We start from the raw sequence: 20000 nt of genomic DNA on the forward strand, positions 1-20000 counted from the left end.
ACTGTTGGTAATACACTAAGACGTCATGGTTTGAAATCATGCATGGCACGGAAGGTTCCCCTGCTTAAACCAGCACATGTCCAGGCACGTCTTAAGTTTGCCAATGACCATTTGGATGATCCAGAGGAGTCATGGGAGAAAGTCATTTGGTCAGATGAGACCAAAATAGAATTTTTGGGTCATAATTTCACTAAACATGTTTGGAGGAAGAAGAATGATGAGTACCATCCCAAGAACACCATCCCTACAGTGAAGCATGGGGGTGGTAGCATCATGCTTTGGCGGTGTTTTTCTGAACATGGGACAGGGCGACTGCACTGTATTAAGGAGAGGATGACCGGGGCCATGTATTGCGAGATTTTGGGGAACAACCTCCTTCCCTCAGTTAGAGCATTGAAGATGGGTCGAGGCTGGGTCTTCCAACATGACAATGACCTGAAGCACACAGCCAAGATAACCAAGGAGTGGCTCTGTAAGAAGCATATCAAGGTTCTGGCGTGGCCTAGCCAGTCTCCAGACCTAAACCCAATAGTGAATCTTTAGAGGGAGCTCAAACTCTGTGTTTCTCAGCGACAGGCCAGAAACCTGACTGATCTAGAGAAGATCTGTGTGGAGGAATGGGCCAAAATCTCTCCTGCAGTGTGTGCAGGAATTGCAAACAAAGGCTACTGTACCAAATATTAACATTGACTTTCTCAGGTGTTCAAATACTTATTTGCAGCTGTATCATACAAAGAAATAGTTAAAAAATCATACATTGTGATTTCTGGATTTTTTTTTTTAGATTATGTCTCTCACAGTGGACATGCACCTATGATGACAATTTCAGACCCCTCCATGATTTCTAAGTGGAAGAACTTGCAAAATAGCAGGGTGTTCAAATACTTATTTTCCTCACTGTATGTATGTATGAGAGGGATCTGCTGTGTGTATGTATTTATGTATGTATGTATGTATGTATGTATGTATGTATGTATGAGAGGGATCTGCTGTGTGTATGTATGTATTTATGAGAGGGATCTGCTGTGTGTATGTATTTATGTATGTATGTATGTATGTATGTATGTATGTATGTATGTATGTATGTATGTATGTATGAGAGGGATCTGCTGTGTGTATGTATGTATTTATGAGAGGGATCTGCTGTGTGTATGTATTTATGTATGTATGTATGTATGTATGTATGTATGTATGTATGTATGTATGTATGTATGTATGTATGTATGAGAGGGATCTGCTGTGTGTATGTATGTATGAGAGGGATCTGCTGTGTGTATGTATGTATTTATGAGAGGGATCTGCTGTGTGTATGTATGTATGTATGTATGTATGTATGTATGAGAGGGATCTGCTGTGTGTATGTATGTATGAGAGGGATCTGCTGTGTGTATGTATGTATTTATGAGAGGGATCTGCTGTGTGTATGTATGTATGTATGTATGTATGTATGTATGTATGTATGTATGTATGTATGTATGTATGTATGAGAGGGATCTGCTGTGTGTATGTATGTATGAGAGGGATCTGCTGTGTGTATGTATGTATTTATGAGAGGGATCTGCTGTGTGTATGTATGTATGTATGTATGTATGTATGTATGAGAGGGATCTGCTGTGTGTATGTATGTATGAGAGGGATCTGCTGTGTGTATGTATGTATGTATGAGAGGGATCTGCTGTGTGTATGTATGTATTTATGAGAGGGATCTGCTGTGTGTATGTATTTATGTATGTATGTATGTATGTATGTATGTATGTATGAGAGGGATCTGCTGTGTGTATGTATGTATGAGAGGGATCTGCTGTGTGTATGTATGTATTTATGAGAGGGATCTGCTGTGTGTATGTATGTATGTATGTATGTATGTATGAGAGGGATCTGCTGTGTGTATGTATGTATTTATGAGAGGGATCTGCTGTGTGTATGTATGTATTTATGAGAGGGATCTGCTGTGTGTATGTATGTATGTATGTATGTATGTATGTATGTATAAGAGGGATCTGCTGTGTGTATGTATGTATGTATGAGAGGGATCTGCTGTGTGTATGTATGTATTTATGAGAGGGATCTGCTGTGTGTATGTATGTATGTATGTATGTATAAGAGGGATCTGCTGTGTGTATGTATGTATGTATGAGAGGGATCTGCTGTGTGTATGTATGTATTTATGAGAGGGATCTGCTGTGTGTATGTATGTATGTATGTATGAGAGGGATCTGCTGTGTGTATGTATGTATGTATGAGAGGGATCTGCTGTGTGTATGTATGTATGTATGAGAGGGATCTGCTGTGTGTATGTATGTATGTATGTATGTATGAGAGGGATCTGCTGTGTATGTATGTATGTATGAGAGGGATCTGCTGTGTGTATGTATGTATTTATGAGAGGGATCTGCTGTGTGTATGTATGTATGTATGTATGAGAGGGATCTGCTGTGTGTATGTATGTATGAGAGGGATCTGCTGTGTGTATGTATGTATTTATGAGAGGGATCTGCTGTGTGTATGTATGTATGTATGTATGTATGTATGTATGTATAAGAGGGATCTGCTGTGTGTATGTATGTATGTATGTATGAGAGGGATCTGCTGTGTGTATGTATGTATGTATGAGAGGGATCTGCTGTGTGTATGTATGTATTTATGAGAGGGATCTGCTGTGTGTATGTATGTATTTATGAGAGGGATCTGCTGTGTGTATGTATGTATGTATGTATGTATGTATGTATGTATGTATGTATGTATGTATGTATGTATGTATGTATAAGAGGGATCTGCTGTGTGTATGTATGTATGTATGAGAGGGATCTGCTGTGTGTATGTATGTATTTATGAGAGGGATCTGCTGTGTGTATGTATGTATGTATGTATGAGAGGGATCTGCTGTGTGTATGTATGTATGTATGAGAGGGATCTGCTGTATAAAATGGATCCAGTGACACCTTCAGTGAACCCGACCCACGGGTATAAACGGACACAGAGCAGCGCGTTTCTTCCCAGGTACAGATGACACATTTATGACGTCACCGCCCACCTGTGCGGCGTGCCGACCCGCAGAACGCCCGCGATTCGGGGTAAAGGCCGGGGCACGCGCAGCTGATCACCGGACCACGACACGTGGCAGTTGCAGTAGTACTTCAGGTAGTAATAGACGCCGGCGGCGGCCGCCACGCCGCTACTGGCCGCGACCTCCACCGTGCTGTTCCTCCCCGTGCGCAGCTCGCTCACGTCTGCGCCGCCGGCGGACACCGAGCCGTTCACGGACACCACGAAATCTCGCGATGTTTCGCCGAGCAGCCTCCACAGGAGCTCGCGCACGGCTCTCGCCTGCGTCGCGTCGCTGGATTTCGGCCGCAGATGATCCAAAGTCCGGAACTGTCCGGTTCCCGAAACGAGCCCGAAAAACACCGACGCGACCAGAGTGTGAAATAAACCGCGTTTGATTCCTGTGGACATTTTATTTTATTTAACTAATTTATTTACGTAAATAACAACAACAACAAAAATCAATTTGGAACTGCAAACTTTCGAATTGCCTCAAGTAGCACCAGGAAAAGCGTGCATAACGCCGGTCACGTGGAAACCCTTACTGTCCAATCAGATCGCTTTCGGAGAGATGCGCGAGCGAATTGGGACCAATCAGGAAGCTCGAAAAAACCAGCACGGCTTTTTAAAGCGGCGCGGGGGGTCTCGTCACGTGACCCGAAAACTATCCTCATAAGTAAGATAGATCACTTCCGGTAGCTTTGGAGAGGGAAAAGGAACAGTGTCTGGATTGAGGTGTTTGTGTTGTTTTACACCAAAATAAAAGGAAATGAGGGTTAAATAAAGCATATTTATTTGAAGAGAGAGAGAGAGAGAGAGAGAGAGAGAGAGAGAGAGAGATCTGTACAGGTTCTGGGCTGCAAACTGTTGTTTTGGGGTTTGTTTTTTTTTACATGTTTTTCAGCCAGTCCAGCTTTCTGCCCTGAGGGTCACACGGGTGAGAGGGGATGTCGGACATTTTTCCGTCATCTCGCACAGGAACTGAAAGAAAAACAGAAGAATAGTTGAACGGCGATGCAGAGAGTGGTAGTTTGGAGGAAACTGGCCAGCAGGTGGTGCTGTAACGGGGCGTCACTCACCTGGGTAGTTATACGGCGTAGCTTTGTTGAGCAGGACCGTGTACTTGGTGTAGGGGCTCACCAGGGGCAGGATCAGAGCTGCAAAACACATCACACACATTCAGAGATCTTTTCCTTTTTCCTTCAGGAATCTAGGGTGTAAATGATTCTTTTGGTTTTTTGTTTTTCTGTTCCAACTTTTTTGTTGGGCGCCGTGTGAATTTCGAAAACCTCGTCTCGTTTTTGTGTCTTGAGGATTCGCAGGATTTTCTGAGATCGCAATAAAGACTCGTTCAGAATGAACGAATCGCTTCGAGTCGACTTATTCTTTTAAGTCACTGTAAAGAGTCGTTCAAATTAAACGAATCCCTTTGAGTTGACTTGTTCTTCCGAGTCACAGTAAAGACTCATTTAGCGTGAACGAATCGCTTCTAATTAAACAAATCGCTCCGAGTCGATTCGTTATTCTGAGTCACAGTAAAGACTCGTTTGACATGAACGAATCCCTTTGAGGCAACTTATTTTTTTGAGTCACAATAAAGAGTCGTTCAAATTAAACAAATCGAGCCGAGTCGATTCGTTATTCCGAATCACAGTAAAGACTCGTTCGGAGTGAACGAATCGCTTCGAGTCGACTTATTCTTTTAAATCACTGTAAAGACTCGTTCAAATTACACAAATCCCTTTGAGTCGATTCGTTATTCCAAGTCAAAGTAAAGACTCAAGACAAAAAAAAGGACTAATATAACGAAAAGAGCTGCGTTTGTTGGGAAACCGACCCGCGACGCCGAGGCCACAGGCTGCCGTCACCACGGGCTCCTTGTTCCAGGCGTTTCTCAGGAACTTTCCGACTGAAACGACAAAATACACACAGACTGAAACACGGAGCAGAGAATGCAGTGTAATTCATCTGTATGGACACATCCGACTTCCACACGTGTATGCTAATGAGAACGTTTTCTATCCAATCAGATTTCAGCCCTGGTGTGGAGCAGCTGTGGCTCCAGTGAAAGGAGACTCGTTGATTTTGGGTTTCTTGCTTTAGTATTAAGCACACGGATTAAATGTTCACTTGATGCCTGATAATATCCACCTAATAACAGGTACCATGATGGAGAAATAATTATTTACTTCACTTTTAATTTATGTGTGTATAGTTATAATATATAAACAGCACATAGAGACACACTGTAACTCAGCATTAGTGAAAATACACACCGCCTTCAAGGTCACTTCCGACTCCAAAACCCCCTCATTGCGCCCCACTGCGATTAACTGCACGGTTTTAAAGCGTCCGACATTTAATTTCAATTTATTTTTTAACCTAAAACAGAATTATAACCTCTGCTACCACAAACAATCCCGAATTAAAGCCGACAACCTGCTAGGAAATACTTACTGGCCGCCATGTTGGATCTTGTAGTTCTGCCCTCAGCGCCTCATGGGAAATGTAGTTCCTGTGGGTCGCCGTGGCTTCTGATTGGACGATGGGTAGTGACGCGTTGAAAAGCTCACATTTTGAAAAGTCTTACAAAATACTTCATAGAATTTAAAATAAATATTTTATTTATCTGTGAATTTTTGTGGTCTTTTTTCCCCCCTATTGTATTTACTCAAAGATGATTTAATTAATGTGCTGTTCTATGCAGAACAACAAAATATGATCGCATTTCTTTATTTTATTAGGAAAATTCCATATTCATAGGAACAAGTGGGATCAATAGGACCAAATAGATCATTAAAACCTATTATTTCCCCCTATATGCAAATAATATAGAATATTTATTAAAAAAAAAAAAAAAAAAGTTAAATATAAGAAAATCAATTTTCTAAAAAATAAAAAATAAAAAAAAAATTGGGTTAAAAATGACAGATTCCCAATGTTTTGCAAAATGTTTTAATATTATTAGGGAAATTCTTTATACACAAAGTTAAATGGTTAGAAAGGTTCTCCATTTAAGGCAGAATTAAAAGATAAATAATTAATACAAAAAGATGAATGTGTGTATACCCTCCTTTTCTTTTTTTTTTTATTTATAAAAAAATAAATATTCAGCATTATATTTATTTATTGTTTTCAATAAAAAATAAGTAACAATTGTTTATTTAATAATCATTGTATTTATTTTTTTTATATTATTATATATATTTATACTCACGTGTATATTATCTAAATAAAAAAGATATTGTCCCACATTTAAACAGAATCTGAGATCCGTTTGTGGCGCACGTTTATGACGCAATTAAAACGCGACCTAATGTTTTCGTTGATTTTCCGATAAAAAAAAAACCGATTGTAAATTTCTTTCTTATATAATATATATATTTATTTATTTATATATATACCCATATTTACACACACGTGCATATAAATATATATCATAAATATTTAGTATTAAACAGAGAATTTGAATGACGTTTCCGGGTCTGCGTTGCTGTAAATCTGTGACGTCATTTAAACGCGCCGCTAGCCGTCTGTGCTGCTGGAGAAAAGCTGTTCATGATGATTAAATTGTGAAAAATGTGTGTATAAATAGTTTTTTTGTCGGTGTTACACCGCGGAGCGTGTAAGATCAGGGATCTCAGAGTGAGTATTGTGTTTCTTGGGTCTTAGTTTTTTGAACGTGTCAATAAAACGTGCTCACATTCAGAGCGAGTGTTTTTTTTAAAAGCTGCTTATGACAGTTTATTGATATGAAATGGATTTTCCACGTGGGTTTATGATGCACAATAGTGATTTGAGAATCGGATCATTTTAGTGTCTCGGTTCTTTGAATCACGGATCACAAAATGAACGAATCTTTGATCAGAAATTACGTAAAATGTATTGATTTAAAAATGTAATAAGCAGTGCCAAATAATGAAAATATGACCGCTGGATGTCGTATCATCATCATCATCATCATCATCGTCATCATCTTTGGTCACGTGACTGCCATAATTCTTATAACAATAAGATTCGGATCAAAAAAACCCGAATATTTTGCGTTGTGTACCGTTTATATGATTCGTGTGACAAAAACACGGACGACTCGAACTAGAAGAGTCGAAAAACAAACGACTCAATTCCGTTTCCTGTCCATAAAACCTGCAAAAGATTTGGCGCTGCTTTGCTCATGCGCAAACGGCTCTTCGAGTCGACTCGTTCTTCAGAGTCACATTAAAGACTCGTTTCCAAATGAACGAATCGCTCTTTGAGACGACTCTGAGTCACATTAAACACGTGTCACGTGTGAGCTCCGTGTCTCCTGCAGATGATGGAGGATTTCTCCGGCCTGGCTTTGCCTCCTTTGTTCGGCGGTCACATCCTGGAAGCCGAACTGGAAGCCGCGGGAGTCGAGTTGTCCTCGGGAGCCACCGAGATCCTGGAGAGCGGCGGACCTCCTGAGGACGTCCACAAGGACACGAGGGACGTGGACAAGACGAAGTATCAAGCCCTGAGCGGGAGGGTGAAGGAGCTGGAACGAGTACGCGAGGCCGTTTTTCTTCTATTTTCCGACCGACGTGTTTGAACGACGTGTGATCTTTTTGTTGTCCCTTCATGCCAGGTGAACGAGAGGACGCTGGCGCGCCTTCACCGCGTCCAGAGGCTCACGCGCAGACTGAAGAAGGAGAGAAGGCACGGACGCGCTACAGATTACGCACTTATGGAATGTGGGATTGTGTGAAATAACGTTGGTGTGTTTCAGGTTCCTCATGAAGACCCTGGATGCCTACGGGGACGATTACAGGAACGCCGAGCTCGCCGTATCGCTCGAGGTGAGACGCAATTAACAATAGTAGCGCTCCGGGTCCTGAGAACGAAGTTGACCACGTCGGTATTTAAGCAGGACGAGCCCGAAGCCGCTTTGGATGCCGCCCACGGAGGAGACGAGGACGACGGATCGTCCCCTTCCGTCGTTAACCAATCGGCGTGCGGGGCGAAGAAAAGGCGGCACCGGGTCAAAGAGAGCCAGGTGAGTCCCAGGCGAGAGGGACACGCCTCTCCACACGAATGCAAGCCTGATTTCTCGTCTTTTGCTCGGTAGGCGGAGCCAGAGCTGTGCGCCATCGGCGAGACGGCCTTCGCGGCGTTCCCGAGCCCGAACTCGCTCTCGCACTGAGCGCACGTTAACGGGGACGCCGGGAGACGCCTCGGGTTTGGAAAGGGGCGTGGCCAGAAGCCCTTTTAATCTTTTTTTTTTTTTAAGAAAAAAAAAATGCAAACTTATTTATTATTGTCGTTTTATTATTTCAATTATTGTTTTGTTTCAATAAACTGATCCGTATATCGTTTGTAACACCGTGTCGATTTTGTTGTACATCCTATAAATCACGCACAAACACACACACGCTATCGGTGTTTGCCGTAGCGGTTGAAACGGCGGTACAGGAAGCGCAGTCTCTTCTCCAGCGCCAGCTTGTCCTCCGTCATCATGCGCGCCCCCACCATCCGCTTCTTGCGCGTCAGCCGCTGGTACTCGTTGCCGCGGAAACCGCGCAGCCACACGGGCCCCCGGATCAGCTCTTTAGGGTGGGCTTTGAAATCGCCTGAAAATCAAAACACGAATGAGCCTGGGTTAACGAGACCCCAACGCTTTCGATTTGTCGCCGTGGTTACGAGGGTCACGAGGTTTACCGAGGACGCCGATGTTGTCGTAGACGCCGTACGCGCTCCTCTTCTCCGTCCACCGGTCCACCTGCTTCAGCGGCGGGACGGCGTGCATGCGCAGGCGTAAACACGCGCCTGAAAAACACACAGGGTTTAGAAAAATCAGGAGAGACGACGCGAGGACGTCTGACCCTCCGGGGAGACGGCGCTGGAAATACGATTTGTTTTTGCGTTTTATGTCGGGCTTCAAGACTTTCAAAACGGAACTGAGGTACGTAACGCACCGTGAGTTTTGTGTGATGTTAACAGACAAACAAAAATACCCAGACGAATGGACAGACAGCAGACAGACAGATGGATAAAATCCACAGACGGTCTGAGAAACGGAATGATGGAGAGAAGAAACCAGACAGACAAAGACTCCCAGACACAAACAGAGACGGAAAAAGAGGGCGACGAACAAGAGGAGGATATGAAGACAGGAAGGAGACCAAGTAGAAGAAGGAGAAATAAGAAGTCGGGGGAGAAAGTGGAGAAGAAGAACAAGAAAGACAGAAGGAGGAAGAGAACGATGGAGGAAAGGAAAGAAGGTGGAAAAATACAGAAGATGATGAGGAGGAGGAGGAGGAAAAAGGAGAAGAAGTTACTGAAGGAGAAGATAAAGAGGTCCAGACCTGTGTGTATGTGTTTGGTGCAGATCTGCATTGAGCTCCTCCATAGAGAAACTCCAGTGTTCACCAAACTCCTCAACACTGACATGTTCCTGTAACACACACGCGCGCGCGATTAATTAATGCCGTCCATATCACGAGCCCCAACTGTGTGTGTGTGTGTGTGTGTGTGTGTGTGTGTGTACAATGGAATAGACAGACACACGCACACACTTACCGTACGTCCTTCTCCGCTCACCCGGTTGACACCAGCGCCAGAATGAAACACGTGCCCGGAAGTACCGCGGCAAATGTCAACATTCAAATTTCAAATTAAAAGTCGAGCCCGCGTTTTACGCTTTATAGCATTTAAGACTCTTTTTTTTCCTGTCATAACCATTTATTTATTTATTTTATTCATTTCGATCAATCAACAGTAACAAATCTGATCATGATGTCCAAAACAAAGGAAAATAAATAATTTAGGGTATTTATTTATTTTATTTTTTTTCGCGTTTTGCTTTTTTGTTTTTTGTTAACCGTAAACTTTTGTTTAAGTACCACGGCGACCGTCAACATTCAAATTTCAAAATAAAAGTCGAGCCCGCGTTTTCCTCTTTATAGCACTTAATACTTCTAAATAAAAGTCTAATTATTTTTTTTGGAGGGTGATATTTAACCCATAAAATTTCCCCACTCTATTTTATTTTTTAATCAATCAACAGTAACAAATCTGATAATGAAGTTCAAAAACAAAGGAAAAGAAATAATAATTCAGGGTAATAATTTTTTTGTTGTTGTTGTTGTCCGTTTAGTTTTTTGTTTATGCTCCAACCATTACCTATCGGAAATCATCTTTCATTCGAATACCCGAGTCCTGAACCGTTTTTCCAGTCGTTTCCTCGCGACGTCCGTCTTTTCTGGAAAATTCCGTCTTGAAAACGCAACCCGGATCGATTCCTTTCTCAGCTATCAAATCCATACTATATCCGAGCTCTCTGCGGTTTGCGAGCTCTGCCTAGCGCGCTAGTCAAAGACGACGAGACGAACGACAAAAAGTCGAAGACGTTCGGGTTTAATTCGAGGGGTTGAACAAAAAACAAAAGATCCTATACAACATTTAGGAATTGCAACAAGTTTAATACAGAGTTACTCCATTCCAGGGTCTTTCTGCATTAAACTTAGTCTTGAGTCAGTAAAATGGGGATGTGGTGTCCTTTGGATCATGAGCTCTTCCAAGCCTTCTCTCCACACTTTCTTTTTCCCCCCATGATGGAACGTTCCAGAATCTCCGGAAGATGGTGAGAAGGAGGAGGAGAATGCAGAGAAAACAGACGACGATGAAAGAAGACAAAGGACGACGTAGAAGACGATGAAGTAGGAGGAGAACTGTATCGTCTCAATCTCAGGTTTCTCATCGTCTTCCGTGACGAAGCTCTCGGATTCTCCGAGACGTTCATTCCTCCTCTTCCTCCTGGTAGATGGAGATGGAGACGGCGCTGTAGGGGTCGAGGACGATTTGGGAGCAGCGCACTATGCTGATGAGCAGGAACACGCAGAGCACGGAGAAAAAGAAAAGAGCGAAGCCCAGATCCACGTCCACGTCCAGACGAGACTGGGCAAGAGGGACGTCCATGTCTGTTCCATTCGTCAGCTACGGAAAGAAAAACCAGATGTCTACAAAACCTCGTTTCTTTCAACCAAACACTGGATTCTGCTCAATAAACTCGAAAGACAAGAATCCGCATCCGTTCGCTCTTCTCCAGGACTTACTGTCCAGAATCAAGCTAGAAAAAAAAAGGTCCTCGATCATCAACGAGCGTCCAGCAGTACAGAGAAGAATAAAAAAGGGGACGAAGATGAAGACAAAGCAAAAGGAGGAGACAAAGATGACGAACAACAAGACGACAAAGAAGCAGGAGGACAAACAAGGAGGGAAAGAAGATGAAGTAGAAGACGACGAACAACAAAAAAAGAAGGGGAAGGAGAGGAAGAAGGGAAAGCAGAAGAAAAAGAAGAAGATGCCTAACAACAAGAGGACAAAGAAGGAGATGACAAAAAGGAGAGAAAGAAGATGAACAAGTAGACAAAACAAAAGAAGAGAAAAAGAAGAAGAACAAGTAGAAGACAAAGAAGCAGGAGGAGGACAAAAAGAAGGGAAAGGCAAAGCAGAAGAAAAGCAAGAAGGAAAAAGTGGAGACACTGAACAACAAAAGGACAAAGAAGGAAAAGGAGGGAAAGAAGAACAAGAAGACAAAGCAAAAAAAAGAAGAAGAAGAGGACGAAAAAGAAGAGAGGAAAGGAGAAGATGAAGACGAACAAGACGACAGAGCAGAAGAGGAGAAACGTAGGACGCCAGTCGGTCCTTCAGTAACGGTCTACCGAGTTCCTCCAAGTTCTTCCCTCCGGTCTTTTTCACATCTTTTCATGTCTCAAAACCCAACATACCTCCGTCGCACGAAGGTCCGTGGAGACGCTACGGAGTCTCTTTCATGATGCGTCTCCGGTCCTCGATTTGTTCGAGAAGACCATCTCACGTTCCGTGGTGTCTCTCTGTAAATAATTGATCTCTAGTCGAATTGCTAAATTCCTGCTTGATTTACTTGATCATTAGGTAAAGATAAAATCCTTCTGGATGCCGAAAGGGAACCGACCCTGCGAGATCTGGATCTTCTTTGGCTACTTCTATTACTTACACTGAAAGTTTAAGTGTCTCGTCTCGCTCTCTCTCTCTCTCTCTCACACACACACACACACACACACACACACACACACACACACACACACACACACACACACACACACACACAGCAACCGTGTCCCTAATAAATACTTAAAAAGTGGCGTTTGGTAACAATCAGGTGTTTTTCCCCAACCAGATTGTGAGCCAGATGTATTTGGGTCGATTCGAGTAGGACACCATTGAAGGTATCGGGGGTCTCGAAAGATCTGATTCGCCACTGGAGGATCCGTGAAATTCTAGCGATTCAAGCCGATCTTCTTCGCCCATACGGACGTGGATCCTGCACGTAAACGTCGGAACGTTTTCGAACGCGAGTTCCTACGCAGGAACATTTCGACGCCTCCCTTATTCCTCCTTAGCTACAGGTGTCTCCAGAAGTCTGTGGACACCCCGGCATAGGCTCTCGGCTCTTCTGGGAAGATGTTCCCCTAGATTTGGTCGTCGAGTTCAAAAAACATTCGTCTCGAAGTTTATTCACCCGAAATACGGGAACTGAGCACGCAAACAGCAAACCTTTTTTCGCAATAAATTTAATACAAAAAAGGCAAAAAAAAAAAAATCTCTCAGAAATTTACATATACATAGATTTTTCCTTTCTTCTTTTTTTTCCTTTAACAAGTCTGTCGTCATAGAAACTGCAGTGACGATTCAAAAACGAACAAAAACACAAGAACCCGGTGCCGTCGCCTCTCACCCCGCCCGCTAATCTGCATATGCAAATCAGACCATAAGTGAGGCATGTACAATATGACCCATTTGTTAATAAAAATAATAAAAAACTACACAAAACAAAAACTAAATCGTAAAACATGGGACTCTTTGGATCGAAGAAATACATGCACATGGCTTCATCGGAACGACAAAAAAATTACAATTCGTTTGTCGCGGATTCGACTGTACACAAGTAGATCTGGTAAAGAATAATATAATTTATAAAAAAAAAAAAAATCTGATATTCAGAATTTTTCACATTGCAGTTAAAATCGGGACGTGTGGACTTTTTTTTATATATATATAGATATATATACCCCCAGAACTCAATTCCAATGCAATTCGATTGAATTCCATTTTTTCTTAAATAAAAAAAAAAAATCATGTAGCCTGCCATAGACACTTAATGTCTTCAATCTAAGAAAATCAAAAGTAATAAAAAGGCACGTGTAGATAATGTGTGTGGAAGCTCGTTTCCGGCACATAAATGTAAAAAAAAAATAAAAATAATTTTTTTTTTTTTAATTCCGAATTTCTTTCGCTTTTATTTCTCGCAAATTCACGACTTTTATTTATTAACATAACTGAAATTTGCGAGAAAAAAAAGCTGATTTTTATCTTTGTTTTTTATTTAATATGAGGGAAACGGGCTTCCGTAAAAAAAAAAAAAAAAAAAAGGCAAACTCGCCTGAGGAGATTTAGGAAAGGGAGCGTTAAATAAATAAATATTAGCGGCGGCTCTGGATTCCCCGCGGGCCGAATTCGTTTCCCTGTTCCGAGTGAATGGAAGTCCATAGAAAAAGAAAAAAAAAAAAAAAACATACAAAATTCCAGGATCGTGTGCCTTTATTTACAAATCGAGCCGCGTTTGGATCGACGTCGCGATGATGCGTACGAGATGAGTAAATTCGCATTGCTTTCGGAGAAAATTTTTCTTCTCAGGATCGAATGTACATCATCATCATCAACATCGCAATACTCGGGTGTGAAAATATCGCCGAAGGATAATACCTCACAGGAGGCGGCGCCCTCTACAGGTAGCGTTTCAGGCAGTGCAATTGAAGCAAGTCCCGTAAGAAAGGCAGGATAAGGGCCGCCCCTTTTTCTTTTTTTTTTTTACAAAAATACATCTACATATATATTTTTTATCGATTTATTACATTGATAATATCGTCAAATATTGCTACCGATTATATAAAAACAGAACGACGTGGACATTCCTCGTGTTCGGGTTATAACCTCTCCAAGTGCATTTGTGTGTGTGTGTGTGTGTGTGTGTGTGTGTGTGCGCGGGCGTGGCGGGACGAAACCGAACTCAGTGTGTCGGACTGATTGTGCTCACTCAGTGCACTTGTGCGTGGTTATCAGAACACAGCCGCTTCCTCCGCAGAGGAAAAAGTCTACTCCATATTACCCCCCCCACAACAAAACAACACTCTCGGCAAAATCTCCCCTCGTTCTGTTTCTTGACAAACTGGAAAAGAAGAGAAGGAGAGAACAAAAGAAGAAGAAGAAGAAAAAAAAAAAAGAAGACGATGGAGGATCACTCGGGGAACGGAGGGAACATGGGCATCTCGGTGAAGTCTTCGTTGCTGAAGTTTGCAGACGAATCCAACATGGACAGAACATCCTGCAAGGGGAGGGGGAAGAAAGGATTAGGTACAAGAGGCGGGGCTAAACGTTGCCATGGTGATATCTTTCTAGGCTACCAATTCACCCTACATACGTATTTTCTGTACTTGCGATACTTACTGTAAACATCTCTGGTTGGTTGTTCTGGATATGAGGATGAGATTCCGCTGCGTTTTGTGTGTGGGGTTGATTTGGCCACTGCTGCCACACTGTTGCCTCCGCTGGTCTGGAGGAGAACTGCGTCCCTGACTGGTTTACGTCACCTGGGGGTGAGAAAGAACGTGAGACGCCGTGGCTAAATGTGAGACACACACAGAGGTCGTGATCTGAGAGCTCACCGTATCCGTTGGTGGCTTGGTGTCCGCGAGGGTTCATCTGCGAGTAATTCGCCGAGTTGGCCGCCATGTTGGATGAAGCGCCGCCCATTTGTACGAAAGAGGAGGAAGCCGAGGAGGATGGGGCGGAGCTAAAATTCTGCATAGGAAATTGGGGTGACTGCGTCTTTGCCGCCTGTTGGTCACACATACATACACACATAAAGACTTTTGTGTTATGACACTGATGATGATGATGATGATGATGAAGAATGACCTGTGCATTGAATGGAGGACGTGATTGAGCCCAGGCGGCAGGGGGCACAGGGTTCGTGCTCTGACTCTGAACCGGGCTACTGTTGTTCACCGGGAGACCAGAGGGGGCGCTCTGGCGCGACATGTGGGACAACATCTGGGTTGCCAAAGGAGCTTGCCTGGAAATCACACACACGGTCATCCCTAATCCAATCACACACTTCCAACCTATTCTGAATGTGTGTGTGTGTGTGTGTGTGTGGGGTACCTGAACGCCTCAGTGGCACGCGAATTAGCGTTGAATGGGGCAGAAGAGGGATAAACCTGCTGTCCACTAGGGGGTGCATTGGAGTTCAAAACCTTAGAATGATCTGAAAAATATTTTAGGTGGAAAAATTATTAGTAATAAGATGTGAATGTGTGTGCATGCGTGTGCGTGCGAGCAGAGTGTGTGGTCTTACTAGGATCTGGTCCTACTGACTGCACTTGAACCTGGGGGATGGAAAGAGAGCATCAATATTTTTTATCCATCCATCCACCCACCACATTTCCAATCATTCATTCTTTCCATCATATCCTCTTTTACCTGAGGAAGAGCCACCTGTCCGGCCTCGTAGATCTCCTCTCGTCCTCCTCCTCCCTCCATCTCAGCCTGCTGCTGCTGCTGGAGCTGCCTGCATTCAGAACAGGGACATACAGAGGAGATACTGTCAGAGGAGGCACAACCTTTCAGAGACGTTCGCCCTCCACCGACAGCCAACAAACCCGTCACCCGGCAAACAGCATCCCGTTACCCCCGGATACCAACTCTGGTAACCATGGACACCCACATCTACCTGGTGCAGTCATGCTGATTAGAGCTACGCAACACAGAGAGAGACAGCGAGAAAAGAGAACGAGCGTTTGTCTGTGAGACAGAGGAAGGAGGACAGAGGTACAAAAAGAAGGACCGATGTAGAGGGCAGTCCTTTTTGGAAGGAGGGGGGGTTGGGGTTATCCGTCTCACCTGGAGTGTTTTATCTGCACTGGGCTGGAAGCTGGGGGGCAGCTGGGGCTGTTCTGCCCCATAGAGGGGGGTAATGCCCCCCTGGGGGAGGACAGAGGGGAGAGAGCATCCTGATTTGGAGCTTTACTGTCAAAAAGGGATGGAGGGATTAGGGGAGACCCAAAGGTGAGTGTGGATTTACACCGATTTGCATCTATTTTTTTTTTTTCATATTCACACGCACACACACACAAATTCCCGCCAAAACCATGTACTGTGACGCAGATCCTACCAATCCGATCAAAGTGTCTGATCTTTATCCGTCAACAATATCTAGCCTCCGATCTATCGTTCTCTATCTATGAACTTATCCATGCAACCGTCTTTCCGCATTCGGTCCGTGCGTCCTTCCTACTTATTTTTTGGTGAGCCAGCCAGGAGCTCCGAGGTCCAAAACCCGAACCGGGTCCAACAACCCTTCAGGCTGCAGGGCCCGGCATCTAATAATATGCAAGCCTTCCTGGAACACATTGCAGGCAAATTATATTTGTAAAGTGTTGTAATTTGCTCACTTGACGTTAGTGTTGGTGCAGATGATGTACTCAATCTCGTCCGAGTACGGATTCTGGAAGGTGAAGGAGCTCGTGCGCATCAGGATCCACTCACCCGACTTGGTGCAGAAGCGAAACATCACGGACAGGACCTGACCACGGAGCTTTACCACCTGGATCAAAAGTCAAAGATCTCACACACTTTCCCAAAAAAATTGCGTCCCTATCCTAAATTATTTAATTAGAATGATGCCACATGGTACGAATAAAACCTTCAACTTCAACACATGTACACACACCTGCTGAAGGCTGTCCCTCAGGAGGCCCTGGTCTTCAGGATGAGCCAGCTCTAGGAAATTCTTTCCCAGAAGTTCCTAACCACCAAAAGATAATTAGCCGTGTTCGACAAACTTTCATCACATGGCCGCTCATTCGAGACCTACCTGAGGCTGGTAGCCCACCGTCGCTACGCAGCGATGGTCCACGAAGGTGAAGGCTCCCTGACAGTTGTGCCGCGAGATGAACTCAACCGGCATGCTGATGCTGCCAGCGCTGCTGTCGCTGGGACAACACGTCACCTAGACGGAAGACGCACGTCAAGACTTGAAGGAGGTGTGAAATTAAGGGTGTACTTACGACTTACGGTTTAGACATTACATTGTTCGTTTTTGCTTAATTGTGCAAACAATAAATAATTCCAAAGAAAGCCACAGCAATGTTTTGCGTCTCTGAGTAACATCGTTTTTAGTTCCTGATTGAATCATTCGTTTGAATGATTTGGTTCAAATTTCCGAGGCAGCTGTCCGTGGTCCTTAAGATACCACAACAATAATATTCTAAGCAAAATCTTGTGGAATTATCGAACTTATAAAACCTTTTTTTGTCAATATCTCACACCCCTACATGGAATCTCAAACGACACACACACACACACACACTCAAACACACACACCTGCAGCCTTCCGATGGCCACTAGACAGCAGCGGTTGCCCTGTCCACTTTCACACTCGTCTTCCGACAGAGAAACGCCTGAACAAGAAAAAAATTTAAAATAAATAAATAAAATGCGGAACCATGAGCACTAGGACCCTGGGGGATCGGTCTATTCTGGACGAGAAAGTTTGTGCAGACAAAACAATGTGTTACCTGCGGGAGGCCAGGATCGGATGTATCCGGTGCAATGCACCACCACGAACTGAGGCTCCCCCTCTTTACTCGGACCCAGCCCGCTCCTGACACACACGGAAAACCGAGTGTCAGAATATACATGAAAAAGCAAAGAAAAAATTTATTAAAAAAATGAGTTACCTGTTTCTGCTCTTCAGAACGCCGAGTCTGTTCATGGACATGGGCTCCACAGGACAGTTTCCACACCTGAGACAATTTTTTTTTTTTTATTGCACATCTCGTACATGACAAATAAATAAATAAAGCGGCGCAGGAAATGCGGATCCTCACCTCATCCTGCAGATAAAGGAGCGGCGCGCCCCCATGCTCATTCTCACCGTCGACTGGCTTCCCTCCTTCTTCACCGTGCCCGTCTTCAGGTCCAGCATGCGGCCTGAGACAGAAAGAAAGTCAGAGGGGGGTTTGGGGGGAGGGGAGGGGGAGTGTATATACAGGAAGCAGAAGAAAACTCTCACCGCTGTTGTTGTTCTCAGTGGTGGACAGCTGCTCTCTCAGCTTGTCCTTGTCGTCGGGGTGAAGCTGGTCGTACAGAGACGAGCCGAGCCAATCGGACTGGCTCTGGTTCAGCACCGGAGTCACCGAGTCCGACACGTACGCCACGCGCCCGCTTTCGCACAACACCACGAAGAGGAAGCCGTCCGCCGCCTCCAGAATCAGGTGCTTCAACTCCTGCGGGCGAGAAAATAAAAACTCGGATACAAGTTTCGCGGACATTTGTCTTTAACGTACTGCATATACATATACGTGCGTGTGTGTGTGTGTGTGCGTGCGTGTGTAAGACCTGGTCGGTAAGGAAGGACGGCTTGTACGTGCCGTCCGTGCTCGTGTTCCCGCTGCCTTTCAGGGTCTTCATGTGAGACACCGCCATGCGCAGGATGGTAAGCTTGTCGGGTTTCCGCGCCAACGCGTTGCACGTGGGCACCATCTCCGACAGCTCCGTGATGTAGGCGGTCATCTTATTGCGTCTGCGCCGCTCGATCTCGCTGTGGTTCTCCCTGTGCGGGTCGGAGGGTCGCCGAGGATGAAGATGCGAAATGAGAAAGGAAAGAATGTAACAACAGGATAAAAAAAAAAAAACAAGGAAGGAAAAAAAAAAAAAGAGCAAGAGATTACACCGAGAAAGAAAGAAGTGAGAGCAAAGTAAATAAAGGAAAGACGAGTGCAGGGGGTTTTCATTGAGAGGATGCGCTGATCTTAAAAAAGAGCTGAGAGAGGAGTGTGAAAATGAGAAGTGAGGGAGGGAAGAACACTTCAAAGAGCCTGAGAAGCAGAAACAGAGAGGAATAGATTGATAGACAGACAGAGGGAAGGAGGGAAGAGAGACAAAGTGCACAGGGAAAAAAAGGCTTCAAAAAATGTAACGTGCACTTTCAAGTGGAATTGCTACTCAAGAAAACAAGCAGACAAACGGGCAGACAAACGGGCAGACAAACGGGCAGACAAACGGGCAGACAAACGGGCAGACAAACGGGCAGACAAACGGGCAGACAAACGGGCAGACAAACGGGCAGAAATGACAGACGAGTCTGAGGCAAGAGAAAAACAGACAAGCAGACAGACAGGCTGAGACGACAGACAAGTAGACAATGAGTTTAAATGGCAGGTCTAGAAAATTAGCCAAAATGACAGACAGACAGACAGACAGACAGACAGACAGACAGACAGACAGACAGACAGACAGACAGACAGAAGTAGACAAAGAGTTGAAATGACAGGTCTGAAAACTGAGCTGAAATGGCAGACAGACCAAGAGGCAGACAGACAGACCGAGAGGCAGACAGACAGACCGAGAGGCAGACAGACAGACCGAGAGGCAGACAGACAGACCGAGAGGCAGACAGACAGACGGAGAGGCAGACAGTCAGACCGAGAGGAAGACAGACAGTGCTAGACAGTTTGCCTGAATGAGAGAGTTTGCCTGGACACCACAGGGAGGGGAAAGTAAACGATCCCAAAGGAACAGCAAGACAACCAGACATCATTCTCTCTATTTCTCTCCCTCCGTCTCCCCCTTGGCCTTCCTCGAGTACCTGGCGAATCGCTCCTTGTCATTTGAGTTGCCCGAGTCGTCGTCGCATCTTAAAAGGGAAAAAAAAAAAAAAAAAAAACAGATGCAGAGACGCAGAACTCAAAAACACACACACTGGTATAAACGTGATGGAGACGTGTGCTCACCTGAACAGCTTCCCTCCTTCGTCATCGTCATCAAAGTCTGAGCTGAAGGAGGAGGGAAGAAAAAATGAGAAAAACGATCAGCGACTAATTCCCTCGTTACAG

The 20000-nt window shown here is 44.3% G+C and overlaps 5 protein-coding genes across 7 annotated transcripts in view; 1 reads left to right on the forward strand and 4 right to left on the reverse strand.

Moving 5' to 3' along the window:
* naglu (N-acetylglucosaminidase, alpha) overlaps positions 1–3841 on the reverse strand; it is an 11213-nt gene extending 7372 nt beyond the window's left edge. The window contains exon 1 of the mRNA XM_083536771.1: positions 3035–3841. Coding sequence (XP_083392897.1) covers positions 3035–3456 — 422 coding nt within the window. The 5' untranslated portion in view covers positions 3457–3841. The remainder of the gene's footprint in view (positions 1–3034) is intronic.
* A 20-nt stretch (positions 3842–3861) lies between these two features.
* Positions 3862–5590, reverse strand: ndufa3 (NADH:ubiquinone oxidoreductase subunit A3). The gene is made up of 4 exons (XM_083540322.1): positions 5503–5590; positions 4883–4954; positions 4125–4202; positions 3862–4026 (listed from the first exon to the last, which is right to left on the reverse strand). Exons 1-4 carry the CDS (start codon positions 5510–5512, stop codon positions 3935–3937), a joined length of 252 nt encoding a protein of 83 aa, XP_083396448.1. The 5' UTR covers positions 5513–5590; the 3' UTR covers positions 3862–3934.
* A 950-nt stretch (positions 5591–6540) lies between these two features.
* On the forward strand, positions 6541–8285 carry tfpt (TCF3 (E2A) fusion partner). 2 transcript variants are annotated; one of them, XM_083542693.1, is made up of 6 exons: positions 6541–6626; positions 7358–7570; positions 7652–7722; positions 7793–7862; positions 7934–8059; positions 8132–8285. In XM_083542693.1, the coding sequence occupies exons 2-6, from the start codon at positions 7358–7360 to the stop codon at positions 8204–8206; spliced, it is 555 nt and encodes a 184-aa protein (XP_083398819.1). In that variant the 5' UTR covers positions 6541–6626; the 3' UTR covers positions 8207–8285. The 2 variants fall into 2 exon arrangements, with proteins under 2 accessions (XP_083398819.1, XP_083398818.1); XM_083542692.1 differs by having other exon boundaries at positions 6550–6690.
* Positions 8286–8346: 61 nt separating this feature from the next.
* mrpl51 (mitochondrial ribosomal protein L51) lies at positions 8347–9684 on the reverse strand. The gene is made up of 4 exons (XM_083542713.1): positions 9583–9684; positions 9369–9457; positions 8722–8829; positions 8347–8633 (listed from the first exon to the last, which is right to left on the reverse strand). Exons 2-4 carry the CDS (start codon positions 9451–9453, stop codon positions 8437–8439), a joined length of 390 nt encoding a protein of 129 aa, XP_083398839.1. The 5' UTR covers positions 9454–9457; positions 9583–9684; the 3' UTR covers positions 8347–8436.
* A 3774-nt stretch (positions 9685–13458) lies between these two features.
* arnt (aryl hydrocarbon receptor nuclear translocator) overlaps positions 13459–20000 on the reverse strand; it is an 8023-nt gene continuing 1481 nt past the window's right edge. Inside the window, exons 3-21 of one of the 2 annotated variants that reach the window (XM_083554847.1) lie at positions 19899–19940; positions 19754–19801; positions 18505–18718; positions 18179–18392; positions 17994–18096; positions 17844–17909; positions 17682–17767; positions 17488–17564; positions 16979–17113; positions 16835–16909; positions 16557–16708; positions 16006–16131; positions 15586–15673; positions 15461–15491; positions 15268–15370; positions 15022–15178; positions 14769–14940; positions 14551–14693; positions 14191–14428 (exon numbers count right to left, since the gene is read on the reverse strand). In XM_083554847.1, the coding sequence (XP_083410973.1) occupies positions 14342–14428; positions 14551–14693; positions 14769–14940; positions 15022–15178; positions 15268–15370; positions 15461–15491; positions 15586–15673; positions 16006–16131; positions 16557–16708; positions 16835–16909; positions 16979–17113; positions 17488–17564; positions 17682–17767; positions 17844–17909; positions 17994–18096; positions 18179–18392; positions 18505–18718; positions 19754–19801; positions 19899–19940 (2119 nt within the window). In that variant the 3' untranslated portion in view covers positions 14191–14341. Of the gene's footprint in view, positions 14429–14550; positions 14694–14768; positions 14941–15021; positions 15179–15267; positions 15371–15460; positions 15492–15585; positions 15674–16005; positions 16132–16556; positions 16709–16834; positions 16910–16978; positions 17114–17487; positions 17565–17681; positions 17768–17843; positions 17910–17993; positions 18097–18178; positions 18393–18504; positions 18719–19753; positions 19802–19898; positions 19941–20000 lie in introns of both variants that reach the window. The other variant, XM_083554848.1, reaches the window with a different exon arrangement.

The sequence above is a fragment of the Silurus aristotelis genome (genome assembly GCF_946808225.1).
Source record: "Silurus aristotelis genome assembly, chromosome: 1".
NCBI classification, from domain to species: Eukaryota; Metazoa; Chordata; class Actinopteri; order Siluriformes; family Siluridae; genus Silurus; species Silurus aristotelis.

Bases quoted from the DNA above. Each gene is read 5' to 3' on its own strand.
- mrpl51 (XM_083542713.1), bottom strand. From the start codon at position 9,453: ATGTCAGTGTTGAGGAGTTTGGTGAACACTGGAGTTTCTCTATGGAGG. The intron at 8,830-9,368 runs GTCTGGACCTCT...TGTGTTTTTCAG, and splicing joins CACCAAACACATACACACAG to GCGCGTGTTTACGCCTGCGC. The intron at 8,634-8,721 runs GTAAACCTCGTG...TTTGATTTTCAG, and splicing joins CGACAACATCGGCGTCCTCG to GCGATTTCAAAGCCCACCCT.
- tfpt (XM_083542693.1), top strand. From the start codon at position 7,358: ATGATGGAGGATTTCTCCGGCCTGGCTTTGCCTCCTTTGTTCGGCGGT. The intron at 7,571-7,651 runs GTACGCGAGGCC...CCTTCATGCCAG, and splicing joins GGGTGAAGGAGCTGGAACGA to GTGAACGAGAGGACGCTGGC. The intron at 8,060-8,131 runs GTGAGTCCCAGG...TTTGCTCGGTAG, and splicing joins ACCGGGTCAAAGAGAGCCAG to GCGGAGCCAGAGCTGTGCGC.
- ndufa3 (XM_083540322.1), bottom strand. The intron at 4,203-4,882 runs GTCGGTTTCCCA...TGTGTTTTGCAG, and splicing joins CTGTGGCCTCGGCGTCGCGG to CTCTGATCCTGCCCCTGGTG. The intron at 4,027-4,124 runs GTGAGTGACGCC...TTTTTCTTTCAG, and splicing joins TACGCCGTATAACTACCCAG to TTCCTGTGCGAGATGACGGA.